The sequence below is a fragment of the Trachemys scripta genome, chromosome 1 (genome assembly GCF_013100865.1).
Source record: "Trachemys scripta elegans isolate TJP31775 chromosome 1, CAS_Tse_1.0, whole genome shotgun sequence".
Classification (NCBI taxonomy): Eukaryota; Metazoa; Chordata; order Testudines; family Emydidae; genus Trachemys; species Trachemys scripta.
In genome coordinates this window covers 287,687,879-287,713,102 of record NC_048298.1, presented here as the reverse complement: position 1 = coordinate 287,713,102, position 25,224 = coordinate 287,687,879, and the positions used below count along the sequence as shown (strand labels likewise).

Genomic DNA, 25,224 nt, shown 5'->3' with positions numbered 1-25,224 from the left:
TTCCAATCCTGATCTGAAGTAGTGAGTGAATAACATGGATATCTATCTGTTTGGACTGAGAGCACCATCCCTGTTTCACATTAGACCATGATTTCCTGTATGCTATATAGAATAACATTAACAACTTAGGTATCAATGTGGCTTTTTTGTTTAGGTCCGAGTTTTGTAGCCACAATAAAATGATTTAAAAGCTCAGAAGACAAAGTGACTCGTCAATATGAAAATGATTAAAATGTACCATGTCCCTTCTAGTATTTGCTTCATCAGTATGAACAGAATCTCCCACAGGAATTAAGTCACATTTACTCAACCACAGGAAGCGGGGGACAGAGAAGATTGACAGTATTAAATTTTAACCACTCTTCAAATAATGGTTTTAGAAATCAATAGTGTAGGTCCTGAACCCTTGGCTTCTCTAACTGCACTTGATTTCATGGCAGATGCTGTTGAGATGAAGTTTTACCTCCTATTTGTCACCCTAGCTATCTGCATTCAACAGAAGCATGTCTTCACTTTTCAAAGGTAACAAACTCCTGGTGCTATCTGTATTTTAGTGGGTGTGGGTATGGAAGGCTGTCTGGCTGAACCATAATATCTCCTACTGGTATAAACAAACATTTTACAAAGATCTAAGGTTATTTATTGTATTTGTAATTGGATGTATAGATCAATATAATATATAGATGATGTAGGCAATGAAATTAATATATGTCTCCTTTGCAACCATAAATCCTATGTTTTTAATCATATTAAAACTATTCTTTTTGGTCTAAGTGCAAATCAATTCTGTTCAGTCAGTGCTCTGGAATGCAGTTAAATGGCATACTTAAGCTTAATGGGAAAAAATAATTTGCTTCATTTGCCTTAAAACAAGGCTTTAAATGAATTACTTCTTGAAGTGGAAATAGAAACCATTTCTGAAAGTGCTAACAATCTGTTTTCTTTCTAAAAGAGTTTTTATGATTGTTTTTTCCTGCCATAATTCATTTTCGAATAACCATTTCATCCTTGTATGACATCTGAGAAGCAGCTTTATTGCTACCTATTGATAAACCTCAGAAATGGCCTGAAACCAAAAAGCTCTAGTAAAAACATGAAAACAGATGCCAGAAACAAAAACAGCCAAAAAGATTATATTTTCTAATATTCAGATGGTTTTAAAACCTGAAACACTGTGATATGTGGAGATAAAAAGATAATGCAACTTGTAACTATATTGAGCAAACCCAGTAACAAAAATAATCATGATTAAATAGCACCCACCATCAGAAGATATCAAACCGCTACACAAATATTAATGAATTAAACCTCACAACACTCGTATGTGACTTACTCAGGTTCACACTAAAAGTTTGTGGCAGAACTGGGAATAGAAGCTAAATCCAGGTCTTCTGGCTCCTAGTCTTGTGCCCTAAACACAAGATTGTTTTTATTGCCTTGTGTTGTAATCATATTTTCCAATGGTTACCTAAATACAGGTTACAACTCGTTATACACAATGGGATAAATAGGGAAGGAAGTGGACAGGCTCATTAAAATAATCTTTGGGTGGAGTCAATGGAGCTACACCAATTTACACCAGTTGAAGCTTTTTTTAATGTTTAAACAGAATAGTTAAGATTTGGCGTAGTCAGAAAAAATGCAGTATTTCCAACCCCAAGTGTTCAAAAATCATGAGTCAGGTCCCCTAAAAACATTGAAATTGGCTGAAAAGTTGTGAGTTTTCAAAACTAATACATTTTATTTGACTACTGGTGTCAGAGCATTTAGGGATCACATTTCCAGGCTTTTCTCTGTAACCACAAAGCCTGTAGCATGATTCCAGAAGGTAGACCTTTAAGAAAAATGTCAAATACTGCAAGACTAGGGATAAGATCATGAAAGTTGTCAACACTGAAATGTGTCCATCTCACTGAACTGTTTTAGGGAGGGGATAAAGGTGGAGACTGTTTTACAGCACCTAAAAGGTGTGTGGAAGGGAACAGACTCCATTGTTCATAACTTTGTTCTCCATTGTCATGAAATATCTTAATTCCTAGTCATGAGGGACAATTTTATGTATCAAATATACAAGCCATGAGTAGTGGAGGAAAGCAAGACACATATTTGGTGAGATTAAGGACACTCATGGCTGCCAGAAAGAAGCTGTAACAAATCCCTGGCCACCTCTTATTCTTATTTACTATTTGTATTATGGTGCCCAAGAGACCTAGTTGTACACCAGGATTCCTTTATGCTAGGCAATGTACAAACAGAACAAAAAGAGAGCTTGCAATCTATGTAGAAGATAAATGACAACACATGGATATGGACTGACTGATGAGGGAGTACAAGCAGGGCTGGCTTTAGGAACTGTGAGGCCCGATTTGAATACCCGGCGGCGGTCCAGGTCTTCGGCGGCACTTCAGCAGTGGAGCGTCCTTCACTTGCTCCAGACCCCCCACTGCCAAAATGCCACTGAAGACCCAGAGCGAGTGAAGCCCCCCCCTGCTGCCGAAGTGCTGCCGAAGACCTGGACCGCCGCCGGGTATGTAAAAAAAATTCCGGGGAGTCGGGGGAATCGGCCTAAAGCTGGCCCTGAGTACAAGAACATAATGAGACAATAGTGGGCAGCATGACTGACAGTGGTCTCTCAGCACATCAGAGTCTGGCCGTTGCCAAGTTTTTTGTAGTCATCACTGGAAAGACGAGATTTAAGGAGGGATGTGAAGGTGGATAATAAAGTAGCTTTGCTGATGTTTACAAGGAGCAGCTCCCAAGCATGAAGGACAACATGAGAGAAATAATGAAGGTGTTTGAAAATTTAACAAGTGGGAGATGGCCGATCAGAGGAGAAATGATAGGTAGGCATAGGCATGAAGGGCCTTGAAATTAAAAACAAGTAGTTCATGTTTCAAGAGATAGAGAAGGCAAACTCTGTGGAAGGATGCAAAGAAAAGATTGACATAGTCATTGCAATTGATTAGCAGAACGATCTTTGTAGCAGCATTCTGAATAAATATGTGTGGGGCAATACTGCATTTATCAAGACCAGAGAAAAGGATGTTGCCATAATTGAGACATGAGATGATGAAAACACTGGATGAGAGCTTTAGCTGTGTAGATTGATAGGAAAGGCCATATCATAGATATGCTATCCAGAAAGAATCTGCATGATTTATACATAGACTTGATATGATGATCTAGAGAGAGGTCTGAGTCAAAGATGACATCCAGGTTACAAGCCTGAATGACAGGCAGGATGGTGGTGGTGTCCACAATTATTGAGAAAGGAGATAGTGGGGAGAGGTTGCGGGGAAGATTAAGAGCTCTGTTTTGAGTTTGAATTGGCAACTAGACATCCACGAGAAGATGTCAAAGAAACAGTCTGAAATTTTAGTTTGGACAGAAGGAGACAGGTCTGGAGTAGAGAGGGATCCTGGATCATCATATCAAGTCTATGTATAAATCATGCAGCTTCTTTCTGGATAGCATATCTATGATATGGCCTTTCCTATCAATCTACACAGCATGGAAATGGTAGTTGAATTTGTCTTTGCACATAAGATTACCCAGAGCTAAGGTGCAGAGGAAGATGAAAAAGGGACCAAGGACAGAGCCCTATGGAATACCCATAGGAAGTTGGAGGGGGGATGGGGAGGATCCCTTGATAGACACACTGAAAAGCAACTAGAGAAAAGCCAGGAGAGAACAAAGTCATGGAAACCCAGGGAGGACTGTGTTTCAAGAAGAAAAGCATGTTCAATGATGTAAAAGGTAGCTGACACGTCAAGGGGGATGAGGATGGAGTACTAGTTCTAGATTTGGCTAGGAAGAGGTCATTAGAGACTTTGGCGACAGTGGTTTCAGTTATGGGAAAGTGACAGAAGCCAGATTGGAGAGGATCTAGGATAAGAATTCTCAGTTCCTGCCCTCCAAATCTATCAGTAGGATTTCACAATTGTCTCCAGGGTGCACACCATAGTATCTCAAATTTCACAACAGCAGTAAGGACAGAACTCAGATCCTTATGCTCCAAAAGCACAGGCCCCTCCAACATAAGTTATAGGAGAATCTCTGTTAACTGTTGACTAATGTAATGCCTATAACAGTCAGCTGAGCAGTTCTGATTCCATCCAACAGAAGATAGTGGTATGAATACACAACAGTTACCTCATTGTAATACTTTGCACTATAGTGAGCAATGGAAACTACATGAAGAAGTCACATGCAGGCAGCCCAGTTCAGTCACCCTTTGTAAAATTAACTCCCATGGTAGATAGCAGCACCAGGAGACAAGCTCCTTTTCAAAACAACCCCAGTCACAAGTTATGTAGTGCACTTGCCCTGAGAAGTGGGCAAGTAGCCAGTGCTTCATAACTCTGATTGCTGTTTGATTCTCTCTCGTATGATTTGGGGGTGGGGGTGAGGAAAGGCTGGCACATAGTTGGTTCTTCCTGAGAAACAACAGTGATTGTGTGGAGCACAGCTAAAAGCAGAAATAATAAATCACTTGGTTGCTAGCCTCAGTCAGGTCACAGCTAGAAATAAATCACAACAGTGGGTTCTGACAATCATGATCCACAGATTAAAACTACATGTTTTGAGAGCCCTGTCTGTTTTGTTTTAAGGGCAATTTTCTGAAATGGTGTTGTCAGTCATCCTTCAAGAGCTTGCTTCATGCACTGTCACCAACTCCATGGGGTTTCTGGGTCAACCGCTTCCACTCCAAGAAAATGGAAATAGGGCTCAGACCTGCACCGACTCCTTTCTTCGCTCCCCATACCTACTTATACACCAGACATGTCAAGTCTTTTTCATTGGGTGTGAGACTCATTCATTAGCAAGCTATCTCACTCTCACATAGATTCCTAAGCTTATCCCATTCATTTTGAGTAAATATATAAAGATTTAAAATATTTTTACTCAGGCACTGTAAGAGACAACAATATATCTAGGGCCACAGGCACAGGGCTTAGAGCTTGGAAAGCCACTTTCCAAACTTGTGTACTGTGGTAATCATAGAAACTACAGGCCCGTGTTCTATACGCGCACAAGAGGAGAGAAGAAGTTACGTGGAGGGGGTGGGGAGGTTGTTTGTGTGTGTGAATACTTGGCGGTCAAAAAAAATCTGAGTTCGCCCCAAAAACGAGCAGGACTTGATCAAAAGATGGCGGGTTTTGCAAAATACAGTTCAAAATTTAAACCACACTGGACAAATTCATGTCTCAGGGATTGTCAACCATCCAGGTTTTTGTTCCAACCAGCAAATAATTGTTTTTATTAAAATCCACTGTTTTACATCACATCTAGAGTTCCCACATGCCCTAGACTTACTATGAATGAGGACATTTAAGTGTTCCATATGCAATATTAAACAGTGCACATTTTAAAACAAACTATTAAGTGCTGATTGGATTAAAAACCTGGACTATTGGATGTTGCCAAGGATCAAAGATGAGAGTCCCTGTCTTAAGCAATGACCTAACAGACCACCTGACTCTTTGGGGCTGTAAATCTCACTTTTAAGGACAGCCAACCCTTGGCATCACTGATACACACATGTTATTTCAAACTTCTCCTAACTCCCTGATAAGGGTGCATTCAAACCACCACTGTTCTGCACTTACATAGGGGTTGAAAGTTATTTCTTAACTCCCAGTCAGCAGCGTGTGTACATCTCTGGTCTGCTTCCCGTCTCAGTCCCTCCCTACAGTGGTGAACAGGCACTGATTTGGGTGAGGGATACAGTCAGAGGAAGGACACCTAGCCCTGGACTGAACAACTGGGGCACTAATCGGCACAACAGACAGCTAGCCACTCTGGCTATGGGTTTCAAGCAGGATGATGAGTATCGGTATCTGTAAAGAATGAGAGAGAGGAGCAGGTCAGTAGTATATAGGGTTCCAAACCACCCGCAGGCAGGTAGATAGTAGAGTAGAGTAGGGGAGGGGAGCAAAGGAAGGGGGAGATGGACAGGATTGGGCACTGGGAAGAAAAGAGAGCTGGGGCACCTTTAATATGTGTAAGGAAGAGCATATTCATATTTTGTGGCAATCCAAGACATACCATCAGGAGCTCACAGTATGACCTCAACAAGTAAAGAGAGAGGGCCAGTTTCTCTGCTGCACTCCGCATCCTCTGGGGACTGCAGCATAAGAGCTAGTTGCAGCTTCCTAATCCTGGGACCAGTTATACCCCAGCCCTGAGGTCCTTTACAGGCTCAGGCTGCTCTAAAATAGGTCAGGCTGGTTCCAGACACACCCTAGGGCTATGGGAGAGCAGTGTAAGAGCTGTCTACTTCAGCTTTTTATCAGCTGGGGGCTGCTCTGTTTTGGGGAGATCCAGGGGATTTTCAGCAATGTAAAGGGACTCCAAGTAGGGGATAGAATCTGGCCCAGCATTTTCATTGCTTGAACCTCCTTCGGCTCCAGTAGCACCCAAGTCAGAGAAGCCAATTGAGACTGAGACGGACTGTTCAGACTTGTACATCAATACAGAATGTTTCCATGCACACACTCAAGCCTTTGCTTTTTCTGAATGTCTTTTTCTTTCCAGTGATCAAGTATTATGGGCTCTCCCACGATCAGACAGACAAGCTGAATTCCTTCAGAATTTAACCACCAACTTCGAGGTAATTTGTTCTCTATAAACTCTAGGCCAAATTCTGCTCTCACGCATGCCAGTGCCATCCACTGGGAGGAAGATTTAGCTCCCCCTTTCATTCTCTTATGTTATATATTTTTCTAGTTTGTAGAAGCACAATGGATGCTTTATTTCCATCATTTTAATGTCTACTGATTGAGATGAGCAGATTCCGCTGACTGATAACATTTTATCACATTATATCAAGCACCCGATTGCAGAATTATGTAATTGATTTTGTATAGTAGCAGCAACAAAACAAAGATGATGAAGTACTGACATGTGATGGTTGTTAAAATCATTTGTCAGGAAGTCCCAGGAGTATAAGCTAATGCAATTTCTAACTGTCTGACTTCTAGGACCCCGACACGCAGGATTGGGTATTACAGTACTTGATGGTGTTTCGCTAAAGACAGAGTTTAGATGATAAGACTCTCTTCATCTAGAACTAATAATCTCATAGAACACCAGCAGGATTTTGTGATTTCCATCTGCTATTACAGGGAAGAGCATTTAATTAAAATAAGGCATCCAAATTTCTTCTAAAGCACTTCCCCCATTATTTTATCATATTTTCATTTGAAGTCAGCACCCCGTAATGAAAAGCATAACCATTTCCCTATTCAGTGTCGTTACCAGGATTGCTGATGTGTCCCTGATCACAAGAGCCTTTAACAGTCCCTGTGCCCATAGTCTGTCTCTGTCCAATTTGCTCCCCTGACACCTGTCGCCCTCCCCCTAGCCTACCCTCCCTCCTGCTTCTTATTTCCATCACCAACTGCTCCTATCCACCTCCTCCACACCAGCTCCGGTCTCCCTTCTGCTGCCTCCCATCTTATAGTCTAAGTTGTATTTGCCTAATTTATCGATAAGAATATCATGCGAGACCGTATCAAGTGTCTTACTAAAGTCTAGGTATACCACATCCACCATTTCTCCCTTATCCACAAGACTCATTATCCTATCAAAGAAAGCTATCAGATTGGTTTGACATGATTTGTTCTTTACAAATCCATGCTGGCTATTCCCTATCACCTTACCACCTTCCAAGTGTTTGCAGATGATTTCCTTAATTACTTGCTCCATTATCTTCCCTGGCACAGAAGTTAAACTAACAGGTCTGTAGTTTCCTGGGTTGTTTTTATTTCCCTTTTTATAGATGGGCACTATATTTGCCCTTTTCCATCTTCCAGTCTTAGCTTTTTATAGATGGCCCATTAAATCTTCCTAGTCCTTCTTGTTGGGCAGAGGAACTACTCTTCCCATCTGAGCTCACAAGGTCAGAGCAGGCATTTTACAATTATAAAATAAATTTATATTTTACCTTTTAGCATGGAATGCAGATGTTACAAATGAGATTAATGCATGAAGCAACTTACAAGCATTTCATAGAGTCTAAACACTAAATACATTCTTCTAGGACTAATACCTATTTTGAACAAAATTAACATACAGGTGAGCTGGTTTGGTTTCCAGCTATGAGTTTGTCAGTTCTTAGCTAATGCCTATGACCTTGGCCAAAGCTGGCATTTGATTTCCAACATCACAAAGGGAAAGTCTTGCTCAACTCCTACAGTACTGGGTTGAAGCATGCTCAGTGAAGGTAGAGCATTCAGTGAATTTTCCTGCCAAATTCTAACTAGTCTCCACAGATCATGTGTGAACTGAGAATGTTCAGAGGGTTATAACTTGGCCACATTTGGAAGGATTTTCATGGGGACACCAAAAGGCACATCCTTGACACAAAGGTCAACCCTGTGCCAAATTTCAAGTCCCTGCTCCAAAGCATGAGGGCACTAAAGCTTCGTAATTAAACAGCTGTAAGAACTTTTTTAACATGGGCAAAACAATGAATTCTTATTCTCAGAAACAGCTGAGCTATTTTAGCTGAAACTTAAAAAATAAAAATCAGCCTGAGGCTGTCATGTGGCATGGAAAATTTCACCTCAATTTAGCAGACCAGTTTGGCAAAATTAAAAGCAAATGCATTTGAAAACAGGGTCTTATAATGGGAAATATCAGTCAACCTTAAATATAGGTAGTATTGCCTTTAGTAATTAATGGTATATAGAAGATAGACTGACCACTCCTAATATAAGAACAAAAAATGTCTATTGAAACTGAAAGCTTTCAGAATATGTAACGTTTAAGGATAACTGACAAAGGAAATAGTTTTTCACACAATACATAGTTAGCCTGTAGAATTTATTGCCAGAAGATATCACTGGGGTCAAGAGGTTGGCAGGATTCAGCAAAGCATTGTACACTGACAGAGTTATACTAATAAATATCTGAAAATTAACAAGAGTTTTGGAAGGGATATAAACTGTCATGCTTTTGGGCATAAGCTAACCCCCCTCTGAGGGAAAGTTAGCCCATCACTGCCTCCTACAGAGTTTCTTGTGTCTACCTCTGAAGTACTTAGTACTGGCCACTTTTGGTGACAGGATACTGGACAATGGTCTGAGCCATTCTGACAATTCCTATGTTACCTGTATTACTTCATTCATCTGCTAGATTCTCTGCTAACTTAGTTATGTCAACTTAGACTTCATTGTACTTCCTTATACTCAGACTTAGTAGGCCAGATTTAGAGATATATGTACTAGAAGGGGTAAATGTTGCATGTTCTTAAAGTGGTTATTGAACAAATAAGTAAGTTGCTGCAATATATATTTTAGGGGGCCTGGAAAGAAAGTGTAAGTTACACCAGTTTACACTCCCTCCAGATTTAGATTCACCTTTGAATATGGCCTTCATAATGGGTATTCAAGACCTAGCAGCTTAATTGATTGCATTCAGATTGTATGATACGTCTCCTTAAAACTAATGTAAACCTCTATTGTCCTGCCGATACTATTACTATACATTGAGGGCTAGATTCACAAAGGTACTTAGGCATTGCAGGCCAGAGGTGCCGATTTTCTAATGTGCCGGGGGGCAAGGGGGTGCTTGACCCCCCACTCCTCCCCAGACCCCACCCCCATTCCACCTCTTCCCCCAAAGCCCTGCCCCCATGCACCCTGACTCTTCCCAGCCCTCGCTCCTCCCCCTTCTCCCCAAGTGCCTCCTGCACACCCTGGAACAGCTGATCACGGCAGGTGGGAGCCACTGGGAGGAAGGGGAGGAGCCGATTGGTGGGGCCGCTGGCAGGCAGGAGGCACTTGGGGTGAAGGAAGAGATGCTGACCTGCAGGGCTGCCAGTGGGTTCTGAGCACCCTCTATTTTTTCCCCGTGGGTGCTCCAGCCCCAGGAGCCTATGTTGCAGGCCTTACCCCTAGTCTGCCCCTGAGATAGGCACCCCAGGCTAGATTTATATAGGGGACGTAGGCATTGCAACTCTCAATGTTTTGTGCCTTGACCCGGGTCCACACCCCTGTGTGGTGTAGTTAAACTGATCTAAGTCCCTATGTAGACAGTGCTAGGTCAGACGGAAGAATTCTTCTGTCGACCCTAGCTATCATGGGCAGAGGTAGTGTCTACACTGAAGTGCTACAGCAGCACAGCTGGGCCACTGTCACATTTTAAGTGTAGACAAACCCTAAGAAAGAAGAGTGAGAAGCAGCCTAAGCCAGCCAGAAGGGAGGAAAAGTGAAAGGTTTCAGAACATGTAACATTTAAGGATAACTGATAAAGGAAATAGTTTTTCACACAATAAACAGTTAGCCTGTGGAATTAATTGCCACAATATAGCAGAGGAAAAGTGTGGGGCTTACAGCCCAGGTTTTCAAATGTATTTAGGTACCTACCTCCCATTGATCTGGCCTTAGATGTCTCCCACTGCCTGGAACTCTGCACCGGGGCAGCACTTTCTCACAGCAAAATAGAACGACCCCCTTATTATTATTTTTTAAAAAAGTGTGTGTGCCCAGAATGCCCAATAGTTAGGGCACTTCTGTGGGATGTAAGAAAACCAGCTTTGAGTTCCCACTCAGCCTGATTTAGAACAGGGACTTTAACCCAGGTCTCCTGAATCCTAGGTGAGTGCTCTCATCACCATGCTATGAGGTATTCTGGGGTAGGTCTTGCATGCGCTCTCTCTGTTGCCTGCTGAAGCTGTTCCAATTTATATGAATAATTAACTAATCAGTGGGAGACTAACTTTATAGGTCAAAAGTCAGGGCACTTAGCTGGGAGGTGGGAGACTCCGGTTCAAGTCCCTGTTACAATAAATATTTAATTATTTTATACAAAGTGGAACAGCTCCAGCAGGAGAGGTTGAGAAAAACCCAGCTCAGTATACCTAATAGCCCGGTAATTAGGGCACTCACCTGAGATGTAAGCAGAACTGGGTTCAAGTCCCTACTCCAAATTAGGCAGAGTGGGGATTTAAATGTGGTGAGTGCCCTAACTACTAGGTATTCTGAACATGTAGTGTGTGTGTGTGTGTGTGTGTATATATGTGCACGCAGGCCTAAGCCTGAAGGTGTGCTGTGCACATGACCATGGGATCAGGCCCTGCTGGCAAGATAGGCAAGGAAACACACAGTTTGAGAATCCCGCTTGGGGACTGCTAGGGCTTTGGCTTGTGCTAGGTCTCCAAGTAGTTCATTAGCTATGGGGTGGCATCAGGACAAAGGCAGTTTTGTGCATGACCAGCAGCAGCAATGTAGGTGCCTATTGGGTTAGGCAGAAGCTAAGCACTAGTTTTGAGAATGTCACCAGCCTCTAATGGTGGACATAAGCACCTAAAGAGGCAACTAGGTACCCAAGTACCTTTGGGACTCTGGCCCTTAATTTTGTTTAAAATTTAGAATATATTCTCCAGAGGCTTTCTCTACATTGGTTGTTCCAAAGACTCTAGCTACATTGCACTGCAATGCAGACTATGGTGGTATGAATTGCAGAGCACACCAAAATGTTGGGTGCTAACTGCCCCATGTGGATGCTGCTGGTGTGAACTAAAAAGTACCTAGTTTGCATTAACATCATAGGTGCCGACTCCATGGGTGCTCTGGGGCTGGAGCCTTTTCCCCCCAGTGCCTCCTGCCCATCTGTGGGCCCCGCTGATCAGCACTTCCCCCTTTCTCCCCTGGGTCAAGCACCCCCCAGCACATTGGGAAGTTGGTGCCTGTAATTAACATAGTCCTATATGGTGCACCAAAATGAATACAATATTCAGAGTGTAGTTGCACCAGATCCAAGGAGAGCATGACATGTTGATTTTGAATATGAAGCAAAAAAATTGCACTGGCCTTTTCGCAATATAAATTCATGTCTAATTTGCTGTCCACTACCACTCCTAAGTCTTTTCAGCATTATTGCTTCCCAGTTTTCAATCTCCCACTGAATAGCTGAGTTTCAGATTATTTTATTTCATTAAATTTCGTTTTATTAACTTTCATTTTACTAAAATTAATTTCATTTTATTTTCTGCCCAATTTTAATCTCTCTAGGCCCCTTTATATTGCTGCTTCATCTGAATTTATTTTGAAATCCCTTCTGGCATTTGGTTCATCTATAATCAAAGTAATCACTGAATAGAATAACTGCAGTGACTAGTCTGAGCTGCATTAATTCCCCAAATACCCTCAGGAAAAATAACCCTCCACTGATTTGAGGATTTGGATTGTAATAATCAGCTAAACAGATATATTAAACTAGTAATATTATCTCATGAAAGGTGATGTTCCTGCCTTTGTTCTTGATTTATGAATTTATATTCAGCTGTTATTATAAATTTTTCTTACCCACACACTTTTCATTTTTAGCAGTAGCATGATGTGACAGCACAACACGTGAAACATAAAACTGCTTCCCACACATGACCTAGTAGATTGAAGACATGTATTGTGTTTTGATCATGTTCAGAATGTTTACTAAATGGTAAAGTATTTTTTCTTTCCTTTTGAAAAAAATGTTCTTGGAAACTTTGTAGGTTGTTCTCTGGCAACCTGTTTCGGCTGAAAACATTGTGAAGAACAAAGAAGTCCATTTCTATGTTAATGTGTCCGATATAGATGATGTGAAAGCTGAGCTAAACCGATCCACCATTCGATACAAGTATGATTCTTATTTCTTGCTGTGAAGATATTAAATCAGAAATTCAAGCCTATTGGCGACACTGCTTAAGAATGGTTTATGCTCTTTGTTTGTTGTTCAGAGTTTTGATGGACGATATTCAAGGAGTTATCAAAAAACAAACTGTCAATGACACAGTCAGCCCCCGCAGTTCTGCATCCTATTATGAACAATATCACTCTCTGCATGAAGTAAGATATGTTATATTTTTCTTGTGATCCTTTATGCATTTATTGTTATTGCATTAACAAGGGCTTAAATTTAATTAGATGATGATGGTGATATGGACTGTTACATTACAGACCTATAGGGAAAACAATTACATTTGTATTGATTAGCTAATAATAGTTCAGATTAATACAGTACCTTTAATAAAGAAGGATCCCAGCACCTTACAAAACACACTACATAAGAACCACTTTACCCACCAACTGAAAACACATGAGAAATGTAAGGTAGGTGCAATGTAATTACCTAAAATGAAATTTGGTCAAGATATTTTAGATTTCATGTAAATACTCAACCTAAGTTTACAATCATAACTTCAGTTGCTTCTGAAAATTTAATTCTAATGGATCATTCTGCAATTCACCTAAAAAGGCACCCTGCACGGTGCAGTTGTGTATTTCTGCCAAAATTGCCTTAACATGGATTGAATGTTCACTCCAAAGAAGTCTTTAGTGAGAATAGTGTGGAAAGCTCATTGAAACAAGGTTAGGTAAAATGCAAAGAAAGGAATATGTTTTTCTTTCTTGATTAATATCTTTTCTTCCTTGCTACTGCAAAAAGATATGCTAGATGATCTGCTGCGTGTTTTACATCTCTAATCTTCTACCTGTGATTTCTGTAATTCTTTTATAGAGTTCTAATCATTTTCACTTAGGACTCTTGAGAAGCAGGACAATGTGCTTGTAAATTCAACACTCTACAGATGATTCTGTTTTTCTGAATCCTAAATGGATATGAGCCAACAAGGAAGAAATATTAACAGGCTCTCCTGTCAACCTGTTTAAAGCAGGGCTGTGAAGCGATTAAAAAAATTAATTGCGATTAACTGTGCGATTTATCGCGCTGTTAAACAATAATAGAATACCATTTATTTAAATATTTTTGGATGTTTTCTACATTTTCAAATATATTGATTTCAATTACAACATGGAATGCAAAGTGTACAATGCTCACTTTATATTTATTTTTGATTACAAATATTTGCACTGAAAAATAAAAGAAATAGTATTTTTCAATTTACCTAATACAAGTACTGTAGAGTTAATCATATTAAAACACATATTGTTTGCTTGCATCCAGTTTACCAAGTAATCCAGATCACACTGAATCAGTGACCTGTCCTCTTCATTATTTACCACTCCCCCAGTTGTTGTGTCATCTGCAAACTTACCTTTTCTTTCAGGTCACTGATAAAACTGTTGGATAGTGTAGGGCCAAGAACCGATCCCTGTGAGACCCTACTAGAAACACACCTGCTTGATGATGATTCCCCATTTATAATTACATTTTGAGACATATCAACTAGCCAGTTTTTAATCCATTTAATATGTGCCATGTTAACTTTATATCATTCTAATTCAGGGATCAGCAACCTTTGGCATGTGGCCCATCAGTGAAATCCGCTGGAGGGACGGGATGGTTTGTTTACCTGCAGCATCCGCAGGTTTGGCCGATCGCAGCTCCCACTAGCCGCAGTTCACCATTCCAGGCCAATGGGGCCTGCGGGAAGCCGCGCAGGCTGAGAGATGTGCTGGCCACCATAGGCCTGGAACGGCGAACTGCGGCCAGTGGGAGCTGTGATCGGCCGAACCTGTCGATGCTGCAGGCAGGGCCGGCTCTAACTTTTTTGCCACCCCTGTCAAAATAGAAGAGCGCCGCCCCACCGTAACACCCCCCCCACAGCGCCGCTGACCCCCTCCTTCCCCCCAGCGCCGCGCTGGGCTGGCCAAATCCCCGGAGCTCCTCGCCTGGCCGGCCAAACCCCCGCCCACCCCCCGGAGTGCTGCACCAGGCCGCCCAAACACCCCGGAGCGCCGCGCCTCGCCGGGCCGGCCAAACCCCCTGAGCGCCTCGCCGGGCCGGCCAAACCCCCTGAGCGCCTCGCCGGGCCGGCCAAACCCCTGGAGCGCCAGCCCGCGCCGCCCAACCGACTGCCGGGCCACGCCGCCGAAGTTCCCACCTCCACCCCCCACCCCCCCAGCACCACGCTGCGCCACCAAAACACCCCCCGCGCTGCCCGGCCGAAACAAACAAAAAAAACCCCGAACAAAAACAAAAAACAAAAACACCGCGAGTGCCCTCCGCCACCCCAACATTGGCCGCCCCTTCTAAGGTGCCGTCCCAAGCACGTGCTTGGTCGGCTGGTGCCTGGAGCCTTCCAGTCTTTTGGAACTTTTACAGTGCTCTAAGACTTGTTGAAAATCAACATGAACGGTCCATCTCCTCAGCAGGCTCTTTTAAAACTCATGGATGCAAGTTATGTGGATCTGCTGATTTTAAAATGTTTAAATTTAGTAGCTTCTGTTTAACATCCTCCAGAGATACTAGTGGAATGGAAGAAGTGTTACCATCACCTTTTGATGAGTCTATAGCATATGTTTTTATTCAAATACAGAACAGAAATAGTCATTGAACACTTCTGCCTTTTCTGCATTATTATTGATAATTCTACCATTTTTATCTAGTAATGGATCAATAGCATTGTGAGGTATTTTTGGTTCCTAATATATTTTAAAAGTCCTTCTTATTGTCCTTCACTTTGCTGGCCATAGATCCCTTTGCTTTCCTTATCAATTCTCTATAATTCCCAACTTCTGATTTATATTAATTCCTATCAGCTTCCCTTTTCTTTCATTTATTATATGTTTTTATTTTTTATAGCTTCCCTCACTTCCCTTTTAAACCAGGTCCATCTTTTAACCAGTATGGCCATTTTACTCAATTGTGGGACTGTAGCTTTTTGGGCACCTAGTAAGGTGTTCATAAAAGATTCCCAATTACCGTTCACCTTTTTCTGAATAAATTCTTCCTTCCAGCTGATCAGGATCAAAATTGTTTTAATCTGTGTGAAACTGGCCTTCAATGAGTGTTAAATTAGGCTCCTAATAAAGATAATCCCTTATGCAGGTTATACTGTATATTCCACACAAAAAAATATGTTAAAAAAACATTATTAAGATTGCAAAGTCAAGCACTCAGAAGTTAGGAAATGCCAGAGTTAATTTCCTGTGTACTCTTAATATGGCCCTTTGTGGATATGTATTAGCATACAGTCTTCAAGTACCTGATCACATACTACTTTTTCAGCACAAGGAGCTATGAGAAACTCGAGCATGTTCAGTGACGCTGGAATCATCAGAGATTTTAGCTGGTAAAATCAGAGAAGTCTCTACTGAGTATGTGCAAAATGTCATTTTTCAAAGGCTTATAACTTGGCCAAATTTGGGTGGATTTTTACAGGGATGGCCAAAGGCACATCCTTGACACAAAGGTCACCCCCTGCCAAACTTCAAGTCCCTGTTCCAAGCATGGGCGTGCTAGAACACAAAGAAAAAAATATTAAAAAGGTAACTAGAATTTTTTAACATGTGCAAAACAACATTTTCCTTGGGACTTTTTGGGAAACAGCTGAGCCATTTTGGCAGGGTTTTTTTTAAAAAAAACAGCCTGTGGCTAACATTTGGCATGTAAAATTTCAGCCTAAACTTTTAGAGTTTGACAAAAATATAAGTAATTGAAAATAGTCTCATAATGGGAAGTGTCAGGCAACTTTAATAAATACTTAGTTCTACTGGCCCCAGGTACAGTCAGGGATGATTTAATATTTTTTTCTAAATCATAGAGGAGAAACAGGAGAACAGCTTAAAAAACTATATTTGTTGTAAAATATCTTACAAGTCTATCTTACAGGTGTAATGAATTGAGTAAAAATTCAGTTTGAACTAAAGGGTTTGATCCTAGATAATTTATCCTAGTATAATCGTATTTTAGCTCCTTTCCTAATTTGGTCTTGCAATGTCTTGTTTGGGGTTTCTGTGGTGTAGCTGGGAAAGAACAAATAAATCATAGATTACTGCATTAATAATTTTATTAACAGTTTACACACGTTTTCTAATTAAGCTAAAAATGAAGGATCAGCAAACTGGAAAAAAAATTGAGAACATAGTATTTCTGCTCCAGCTGATTTTATATCTGGTGATATAACGTATTCAAGATAGCTGTCAGAAAGTATCCACTTCTCAATTTTCATTTAACTACATGAAAATGCATGCACAAATTACTATGGTTAGAAGTGTAACTAGCCATTTGCATATACAATTACTTGATGTGTGCATGTAAATTAGATACATAAATATGCCTGTATTTCTCTAAACACCTAATTTTGAACAAAAGGCCCAAAACATTTAACTTTTTTCCGTGTCTAATTAATATTTCCCCATAAAAATCTTTTTAATGAATATTCTGTTGTCATTCTTCCAAGCTTCCATACCTTGTTCAGTACAGCGCTTTTCATTCATTCTTTGGTTTTAAATATGGCCTTTAAAAGCTCTGAAAAAATTATCCAAAAGTGTTTTCTGCCTTTTCTCCCCTACCCAGACAGCTTTTAAAGAAACCTATCTTCTCTCTTGAATGTATTATTTCAGGCCACTTTACCTTGAATGGTCCCTAAAAACACATGCTAAATACTTATGCTAAACTATCTATTGGAACTTGTATTTAAATGTGACACTCTTGGGCCTTGGCTACACTTACCAGCTAGTTCGACGGCTGGAAATCGAAGTTCTGGGTTCGACTTATCGCGTCTAGTCTGGACGCGATAAGTCGAACCCGGAAGTGCTTGCCGTCGACTGCGGTACTCCAGCTCGGCGAGAGGAGTACCGCGGAGTCGACGGGGGAGCCTGCCTGCCGCGTGTGGACCAAGGTAAGTTCGAACTAAGGTACTTCGACTTCAGCTACGTTATTCACGTAGCTGAAGTTGCGTACCTTAGTTCGAATTGGGGGGGGTAGTGTAGACCAAGCCTTGGTAACTTTCCCAGAGAGGACGAAGAGCTCTGTGTAGCTCAACAGCTTGTCTCTCTTACTAACAGAAGTTGGTCCAATAAAAGATACTACCTCACTCACCTTCTTCTTCTTCTTTTGTCACTCAAATTGTATGAGATAGACAAGCTGGCTATGGATAATTAGCCACTGATTGCAGGTGGGAACTTGTGCAGCTACATCATGTAAGCATTTTGGAAAAATCCCTCCTTCCCTTTCTAAAAAGAAGGCACAGCCATGCATTCCTTGCACTAAATGTGAAATCTCCCATTAACTACAGTGGGAATATTTCCTGTGCATGGAAAGCAGAGTTGGGGCTGAAGACTTTTAAACTGAATCTATATTTGTTAACTGATCCACTCCATCTTTATAGATATATTCTTGGATGGAAGAAATAACAGAGATGAATGATGATCTCCTCCAGAAAATATATATTGGATCCTCATTTGAGAAACGGCCACTTTATATATTGAAGGTAAAGTTATGATTTAATGTGCAATCTTTTTCTGTAGTAATTTAAAATACAGGTGTAGGTTTTTGTCAGAGAGAATTTTTAAAAATGGTACTAGTAGTTCAATCAAAAAAATTTTGATAGAAAAATGTGTGTTTTATTTTTTTTACTTTTTGTAAATGCTCCACTCCTCCCTTCCCAAAACTAAACAGGGTGCCACTGAACTTTGGCATATGTAGTGGGTCAAATACTGCTCTCCTTTGCACTACAGTAAGTCAACTGAGTTACTGGGCACAAAAACTAGTGTAAGTGAGATCAGCGTCCAGCCCAGTGTCTCCTTGAGAACGCCATGCAAGAGAGAGAGAGAGAGAGAGAGCGCACTTCCTTTTCTTGTCTCTCTTTCTTCTTTTTGTTTACTGTTCTCTTTCCATTCTCATGTGCCATTTCAACATAAATAAGGCTGTAAGAAAATCGTGGGACACAATTTTTTTGTGGAAACTGCATCTTTTCGTAGTTGCCGCACATTTGAGTGGTGTTGCAACCCTGTGCACCACATTGCAACGACACACACTCAAATTTGGCCCAGCTGCCTTTGTGCCATGCTTGCCTCTGAGAGCAAAATAGGATATACCATGTGTTTTTGGTTGCTGCCCTGCTTTGGAAGGCTGCATGCCTTGGAAGAAGGTGCTGGAGCTTACGTGTGGGTGTGCACCCGGGGCTGCTGCGCCTGTCGGGGTACCCTGAGGGGGTCTTCCTTCCTCATCAGGAAACAGGTTGAGGAGAAGCCTGAGACTAGACCGCCAGGGGAGTGTCTGGCTAGTGCCTTGTGGACAAGCTGATTGCACCAAAACCACAACTTTAATACACTCTTGAAACAAACAAACAAAAATCCACAACTTTCTTACAGCCTTAAACATGTCATATTTTTTCATTAGCTTTCATCTAATAGAGACAGAACACCAAAAAGTGCCATATGGATTGACTGTGGTATCCATGCAAGGGAATGGATTGCTCCTGCTTTTTGCCTGTGGTTCATAGGACATGTGAGTAGATTTCATTACAATATTTAAAACGAAACAAAATACCTCGATCCTATTTTTCTTCTCTTGCAAATTGTGCTCTATCTCAACAACTTCCTATTCAATTTAATGCCACAGCACTGAAGGATAAAGTGTCTGCATGAGACAGAGATTAAAAAGCTCAGTTTGTATAGCAGTTATTATAAGGGTAAATTTTTCATATCAGCAGTAAGTTAGGCCAAGTCTTTCATATTTATGGGATGGTCAGGAGTGGAGAACACAGGTTATTGTATTTCAAACTAAACCTATGTCTACACTTCGAGCTGGAGGAGACATACCCATGCTAGCTCTGACTAAGCTAAAAATAGGAGTGGTACGAATGGCAGAAGGGATAACTGCCCTAGTACGTGCCTAACATCTCAGATGGTATCATACTCAGGGCAGCCAGCCCCTCCTGCCGCTATAGTTACATTATTTTTTGTGCACTAGCTCGATCAGAGCTAGCATGGGTATGTCTCCTCCAGATGGAATTTACACCTCCAGCTTGACAGTGCAGACATAGCCTAAGAGTGCATTTGAGTGGTAAAGTCCAAGCGTAGAGTTACCCAACTAGAAGGCGGAATAACAGTTTGTCCACCATGGAGTTGAATGATATACAGAGAGTAAAAGCATCAGACTAAACATAAGGGTCTAACTTCAGCCCTCAGTTACACCCATAAAACTCCACTGAAATCAATGTGGCTCCAGAATTGGCTGGCAGTATGTGAAGGAGTTTAGATAGGAGATTTCAAAGGAGCCTATAGGAGTTAGGTGCCCAAATCTCTTTGAAAGTCAATAGGGTTTGGGCACCTAACTCCATCAAGCCCCTTTGAAAAAGGCCAGCCTTAAACACTTCCTTAGGAGCTAATGCTAATTAAACTCTTGCTGTTGGTCTAAATGATGACCAGCTGTGCTGCTGTCATGCCTCTGAAATGTACCTGTAAGATCTGTAAGCAGTTAACAAGTTGAGAGAAAATGTAAACTGTTTGCCTCCCTATCGCCTTCATCTAATTTACCTGAGCATTTTAAATTCAATCCAAAGCTTTATTCCCATGTCACTTTATGAAGGAACACTTCTATTAAAATTGTCACAGACATAGCCACACACATTCTACATAGTAGTTTCTTGGCTACAATAAACATTCTTCTTAATGATGTTTTGAATCTCGTTTTTAAGCATAATAAAGACTGCCACTTTATATTCACATCAGAGAAAAACAATTTCCAGGGAATAAAAAGGACAGGGGAAGTTACAATAATAGGACATGCCTAATGCAAGACATACGAGGGGGAAAAAAGATACTATTAAACTTAACCCTTTATATTTAGTAACTCAGCTAAATCTATTAGGGTACAATTTACCCTTATGCAGAAGACAAGTAAAAAGCATAGGTGCCACTTAAGTCCCACTTATGCCCTCAAAATAGGTCTTAGGTGGGACATAGATAGTGCCTAGGTCTTGTGGTGGCCCTTTGCACAAGGGTGTATTTCATTTTTAATAATTTTTAAAAACCAAAACAATGCATACTTGCAACTGCCATTTCAAATGCTATTATTAAGCAGTTTTAGTGCTTGTGACAACTTTGGAGACTTACACTGTTTATCTGCATAAGTAGCAAAAGTACAAGCTTCTTCACCAATATGCCTCAGTCCTGGCCTAGAGAGACCACCCAGTTGGGTAAGCGGACAGATGAATCTCCATTTTAATTGAATTCCAAGCCTCTCTGTGCTAACTAAGGTTTTGGATGTAGTGGTGACTTCTGTGATGGGGATATTTGTCCTCCAGGGCCTGGACTGATGCCACCACCATCACATTATTATTTTACATAGGGCCAACTGAGGAACTGTCAGGAGCCTTTCATGGATTGTGAGGAAAACATTATTATAAACATTATGAACAAGTTCTTTTCATGTTCTATAGACAACCCACTTCCGTGAGAAAGATCAGACCATGACAAGACTTCTGCAGCATCTTGATTTCTACATCATGCCTGTGATGAATGTAGATGGCTATGAATACACATGGACGACTGTACGTAGGTTTCTAGACATACGGTGGAACATTCCAGCATGTTATTCACAAGTACTGTGAGGGCTGATATACTGAACAGATTTAAAGGCATACTTTTCAAAGTGCCATGTGGCAGTTTTGAGCCCAAACCTCTGAACTCGCACTTGGAATTTTCTATTCTTTGTCCCTTCATAGACTACAATAGTTACTGCAAATATGTGATTTTAACTCATAGAACACAGGCATTTTCCAGATCCCAGGTCAAATTAATGCTTAGGAGTGTCATAGCATCCACCCTGTGATTTTAATTCTTTCGGATGTGAGGTGATAACTATGATAGGCTGCATCAGCAAGACTGCCAATACTATGACAGTCCACCATAAGGGCACAAAGGCCTGACTGAACAACTCACTTCTCCTTTCTGCGGTCTAAGGCCAGATAGCATAGTTTTCCAAGTACTTGTTGTTTCAAGTAAATGAATGAGCATCAGGTAAGCTCAGACAACATCCCAGACTCTTATCTGGTATTTTACTTACTCACTATGAGAAGAAGGTTCAAGACTCCCAAAGGCTGAATGATTTATTTGCTTTATGAATTTATCCTTTTACTTAGTTTCCAGATTCACATTTTAGGCAGAAACCTGTTGTCAGGGTTTCCTCCCCACTCTGAACTCTGGGGTACTGATGTGGGGACCTGCATGAAAAACCCACTAAGCTTATTTCTACCAGCTTAGGTTTAAAACTTCCCCAAGGCACAAATTCCTTCCTTGCCCTTGGTATTGCTGCCACCACCAAGTGATTTACACAACATTCATGGAGGGCCACTTGGAGCCCTACCTCCCCCAAAATATCCCCCCAAGTCCCTACACCCTTTCCTGGGGAGGCTTGAGAATAATATCCTAACCAATTGGTTACAAAGTGAGCACAGATCAATCCACCTGGGTCTTTAGGACACTGAAAAACGATCAGGTTCTTGAAAGTTTATTTTTTAAAAAAAGATAAAAGAATCACCTCTGTAAAATCAGGATGGAAGATAACTTACAGGGTAATCAGATTCAAATCACAGAGGATTTACCCTCTAGGCAAAACTTTAAAGTTACAAAAACAGGGATAAACCTCCCTTTTAGCACAGGAAAAATTCACAAGCTAAAACAAAAGATAATCTAACGCATTTCCTTGCTAATACTTACTATTTCTCTAATATTGGATGCTTAGTTCAGATATGGCTTAGAGAGATGTATTTTCCCTGCTCTGGTTCCTCGCTGACCCATAGAGAACAAAGGAACACAAAACAAAAACCTTCCCCCACAGATTTGAAAGTATCTTCTCCCCTTATTGGTCCTTTTGGTCAGGTGCCAACCGGTTATCTGAGCTTCTTAACCCTTTACAGTTAAGGAGGGATTAACCCTTTACAGGGTAAGGAGGGATTTTATGTTACCCTTAGCTGTATGTTTATGACACCTATCTTCTCAATTTCTATAAACTTTGGGCTATATTTTTAAAAGGGCCTCAATCCAGCCTCTATTTGTGTTCAACTTTATATACACAGTCTTTACAGGCTGCCAGTTGCATCCACAATTCATAGACTTTACACATGATATACCCAATGGGTCTCAATCTGTGCATGCAAAAGAGTTTGGTGTATGAAAATTCTATCATTAGCAGTAGTTCACCTCCTTTTTATAATGCACAGTGTCATTGAAATCAGTGGAGTGAGATTAAGGTAACAGGAGAATTTGGGTCATGGAGCCGCATTCTAAAATATTGACTCAATTTTTACTTTGTCATTATGTGGGCAAACTCCCATGGACCTCAATGAGAGTTTGACTGAATAGATACTGAGTAAGAACGTCATAATTTCCCTTTTTGTATGCAAAAATTGTACAATCTTTATTTTAAGCAGCATCTTTCAAAATTCTCTTAATTACCCTCCTCAGAAGTCTTTTAACAAAATATTTCATTAAGATCAAATGTGGTTTTGAATTGCAGTTGTCAAATTGGGTGTCTGTACAAATCTTTTGAGTCCTCCCCTATTTGCGTTGTCCAAGTTCTAGTCAAATCAGAATAATTATACCAGACACAACCAGGCGTTGTACTGTACAACTTTTCGTCTTGTTACCTAGCATGTTTAGCATTACTTAATTTCAGTACCTGGAAAGATAACTGAGCAAATAATCAAGCAATCAATTTGCAAACACCTAGAAGATAATAAGGTGACAAGTAAGTCAACATGTCTGTCAAGAACAAATTGTGTCAGACCAACCTAATAGCTTTCTTTGACAGGGTAATAAGCCTTGTGGATAAGGTGGAAGAGGTAGATGTGGTATATCTTGACTTTAGTAAGACTTTTGATACCATCTTGCATGACCTTCTCATAAACAAACTAGGGAAATACAACCTAGATGGAGCTACTATAAAGTGAATGAATAAATGGTTGGAAATCCATTTCCAGAGAGTAGTTATCAGTGATTCACAGTCAAGCTGGAAGGGCATATTGAGTGGGGTCCCAAAAGGATCAGTCCTGGGTTCGGTTCTGCTCAGTAGTTTTATAAATGATTTAGAAATGGCATAGAGAGTACACTTATAAAGTTTGTGGACAATGTGAAGTTGGGAGGGGTTGCAAGTGCTTTGGAGGATAGCATTAAAATTCAAAATGATCTGGACAAACTGGAGAAAAAGTAAATAGGATGTTCAGTAAGTACAAATGCCAAGTACTCCTCTTAGGAAGGAACAATCAATGGCACACATATAAAATGAGAAATGACTATATTGGAAGGAGTACTGCGGAAATGGATCTGAAGGTCACAGTGGATCACAAGCTTAATATGAGTCAACAGTGTAACACAGGTGCAAAAAAAGTGAATAGCATTCTGGGATGTATTAGCAGGAGTGTTGAAAGCAAGACACGACTTGCTTTCTTCCGCTCTACTCTGTGCTGATAAGACCTCAGCTGGACTATTGTGTCCAGATCTAGGTGCCATATTTCAGGAAAGATGTGGACAAACTGGAGAAAGTCCAGAGAAGAGCAACAAAAATGATTTAAGGTCTAGAAAATGTGACCTATGAGGGAAAGATTGAAAAAAATTGGGTTTGTTTAGTCTGGAGAAGAGAAGACTGAGAGGGGACATGATAACAGTTTTCAAGTACATAAAAAGTTGTTACAAGGAGGAGGGTGAAAAATTGTTTTCATTAATTTCAGAGGATAGGACAAGAAGCAATGGGTTTAAATTGCAGCAAGGGAGGTTTAGACTGGACATTAGGAAAATCTTCCTAACTATCATGGTAGTTAAACACCAAACAAATTGCCTAGGGAGGTTGTGGAATTTCCATTATTGGAGATTTTTAAGAACAAGTTAGACAAACACTTGTCAGGAATGGTCTAGTTCAGGGGTCGGCAACCTACGGCACGCATGCCAAAGTTGGCACGCGAGCCGATTTTTCCTGGCACGCGGCATGGGCTGAGCCGCTCAGCCCGCCCCATTCTGGAGTTCCTGCTGACGGCTCCTGCCAGCTGGGGTCACACCGCGGGTCCAACTCAGCACCGGCTGCTGGCCTGGGGTTCCTTCCCCCAGGCTGGCAGCGGGCTGAGATCCCAGCTGGCAGGAGCCTGCAGCCAAAACCCCAGAGCAAGGGTCGGGCTGAGCCGCTCAGCCCGTCCTGCTCTGGAGTTCCCGCTGCCGGCTCCTGCTAGCCAGGTCCCCACGAGTCCCACTCAGCACCCGCTGCCAGCCTGGGTGAAGGAACCCCAGGCTGGCAGCGGGCTGAGACCTCAGTTGGCAGGAGCTGGGGGCAGAAACCCCAGAGTGGCGGCAGGCCGAACCAGTCGCTGCTCTGGTTCTGGCTGCTGGCCCCTCGCCAGCAGGGGTCTCTACCGCACAGCTCCACTCACCTTGCTTCCGGTTGGAGGCTCTCTTGCAGACAGGGTCCAGGCCTCCAGCCCTGCTCAGGCCTACCAGCCACCTACTCCACTCACCTCAGCTGCCAATCTTGGTTTCCAGCCCTTGCTCATCCTGC

The 25,224-nt window shown here is 41.4% G+C and overlaps 1 protein-coding gene across 2 annotated transcripts in view; it reads left to right on the top strand.

Moving 5' to 3' along the window:
- Positions 1-355: 355 nt before the first annotated feature.
- Positions 356-25,224, top strand: part of CPB2 (carboxypeptidase B2) — a 31,248-nt gene continuing 6,379 nt past the window's right edge. Inside the window, exons 1-7 of one of the 2 annotated variants that reach the window (XM_034758475.1) lie at positions 356-522; positions 6,538-6,613; positions 12,503-12,627; positions 12,728-12,836; positions 18,065-18,166; positions 19,078-19,185; positions 21,122-21,232. In XM_034758475.1, the coding sequence (XP_034614366.1) occupies positions 371-522; positions 6,538-6,613; positions 12,503-12,627; positions 12,728-12,836; positions 18,065-18,166; positions 19,078-19,185; positions 21,122-21,232 (783 nt within the window). In that variant the 5' untranslated portion in view covers positions 356-370. The remainder of the gene's footprint in view (positions 523-6,537; positions 6,614-12,502; positions 12,628-12,727; positions 12,837-18,064; positions 18,167-19,077; positions 19,186-21,121; positions 21,233-25,224) is intronic. The other variant, XM_034758476.1, reaches the window with a different exon arrangement.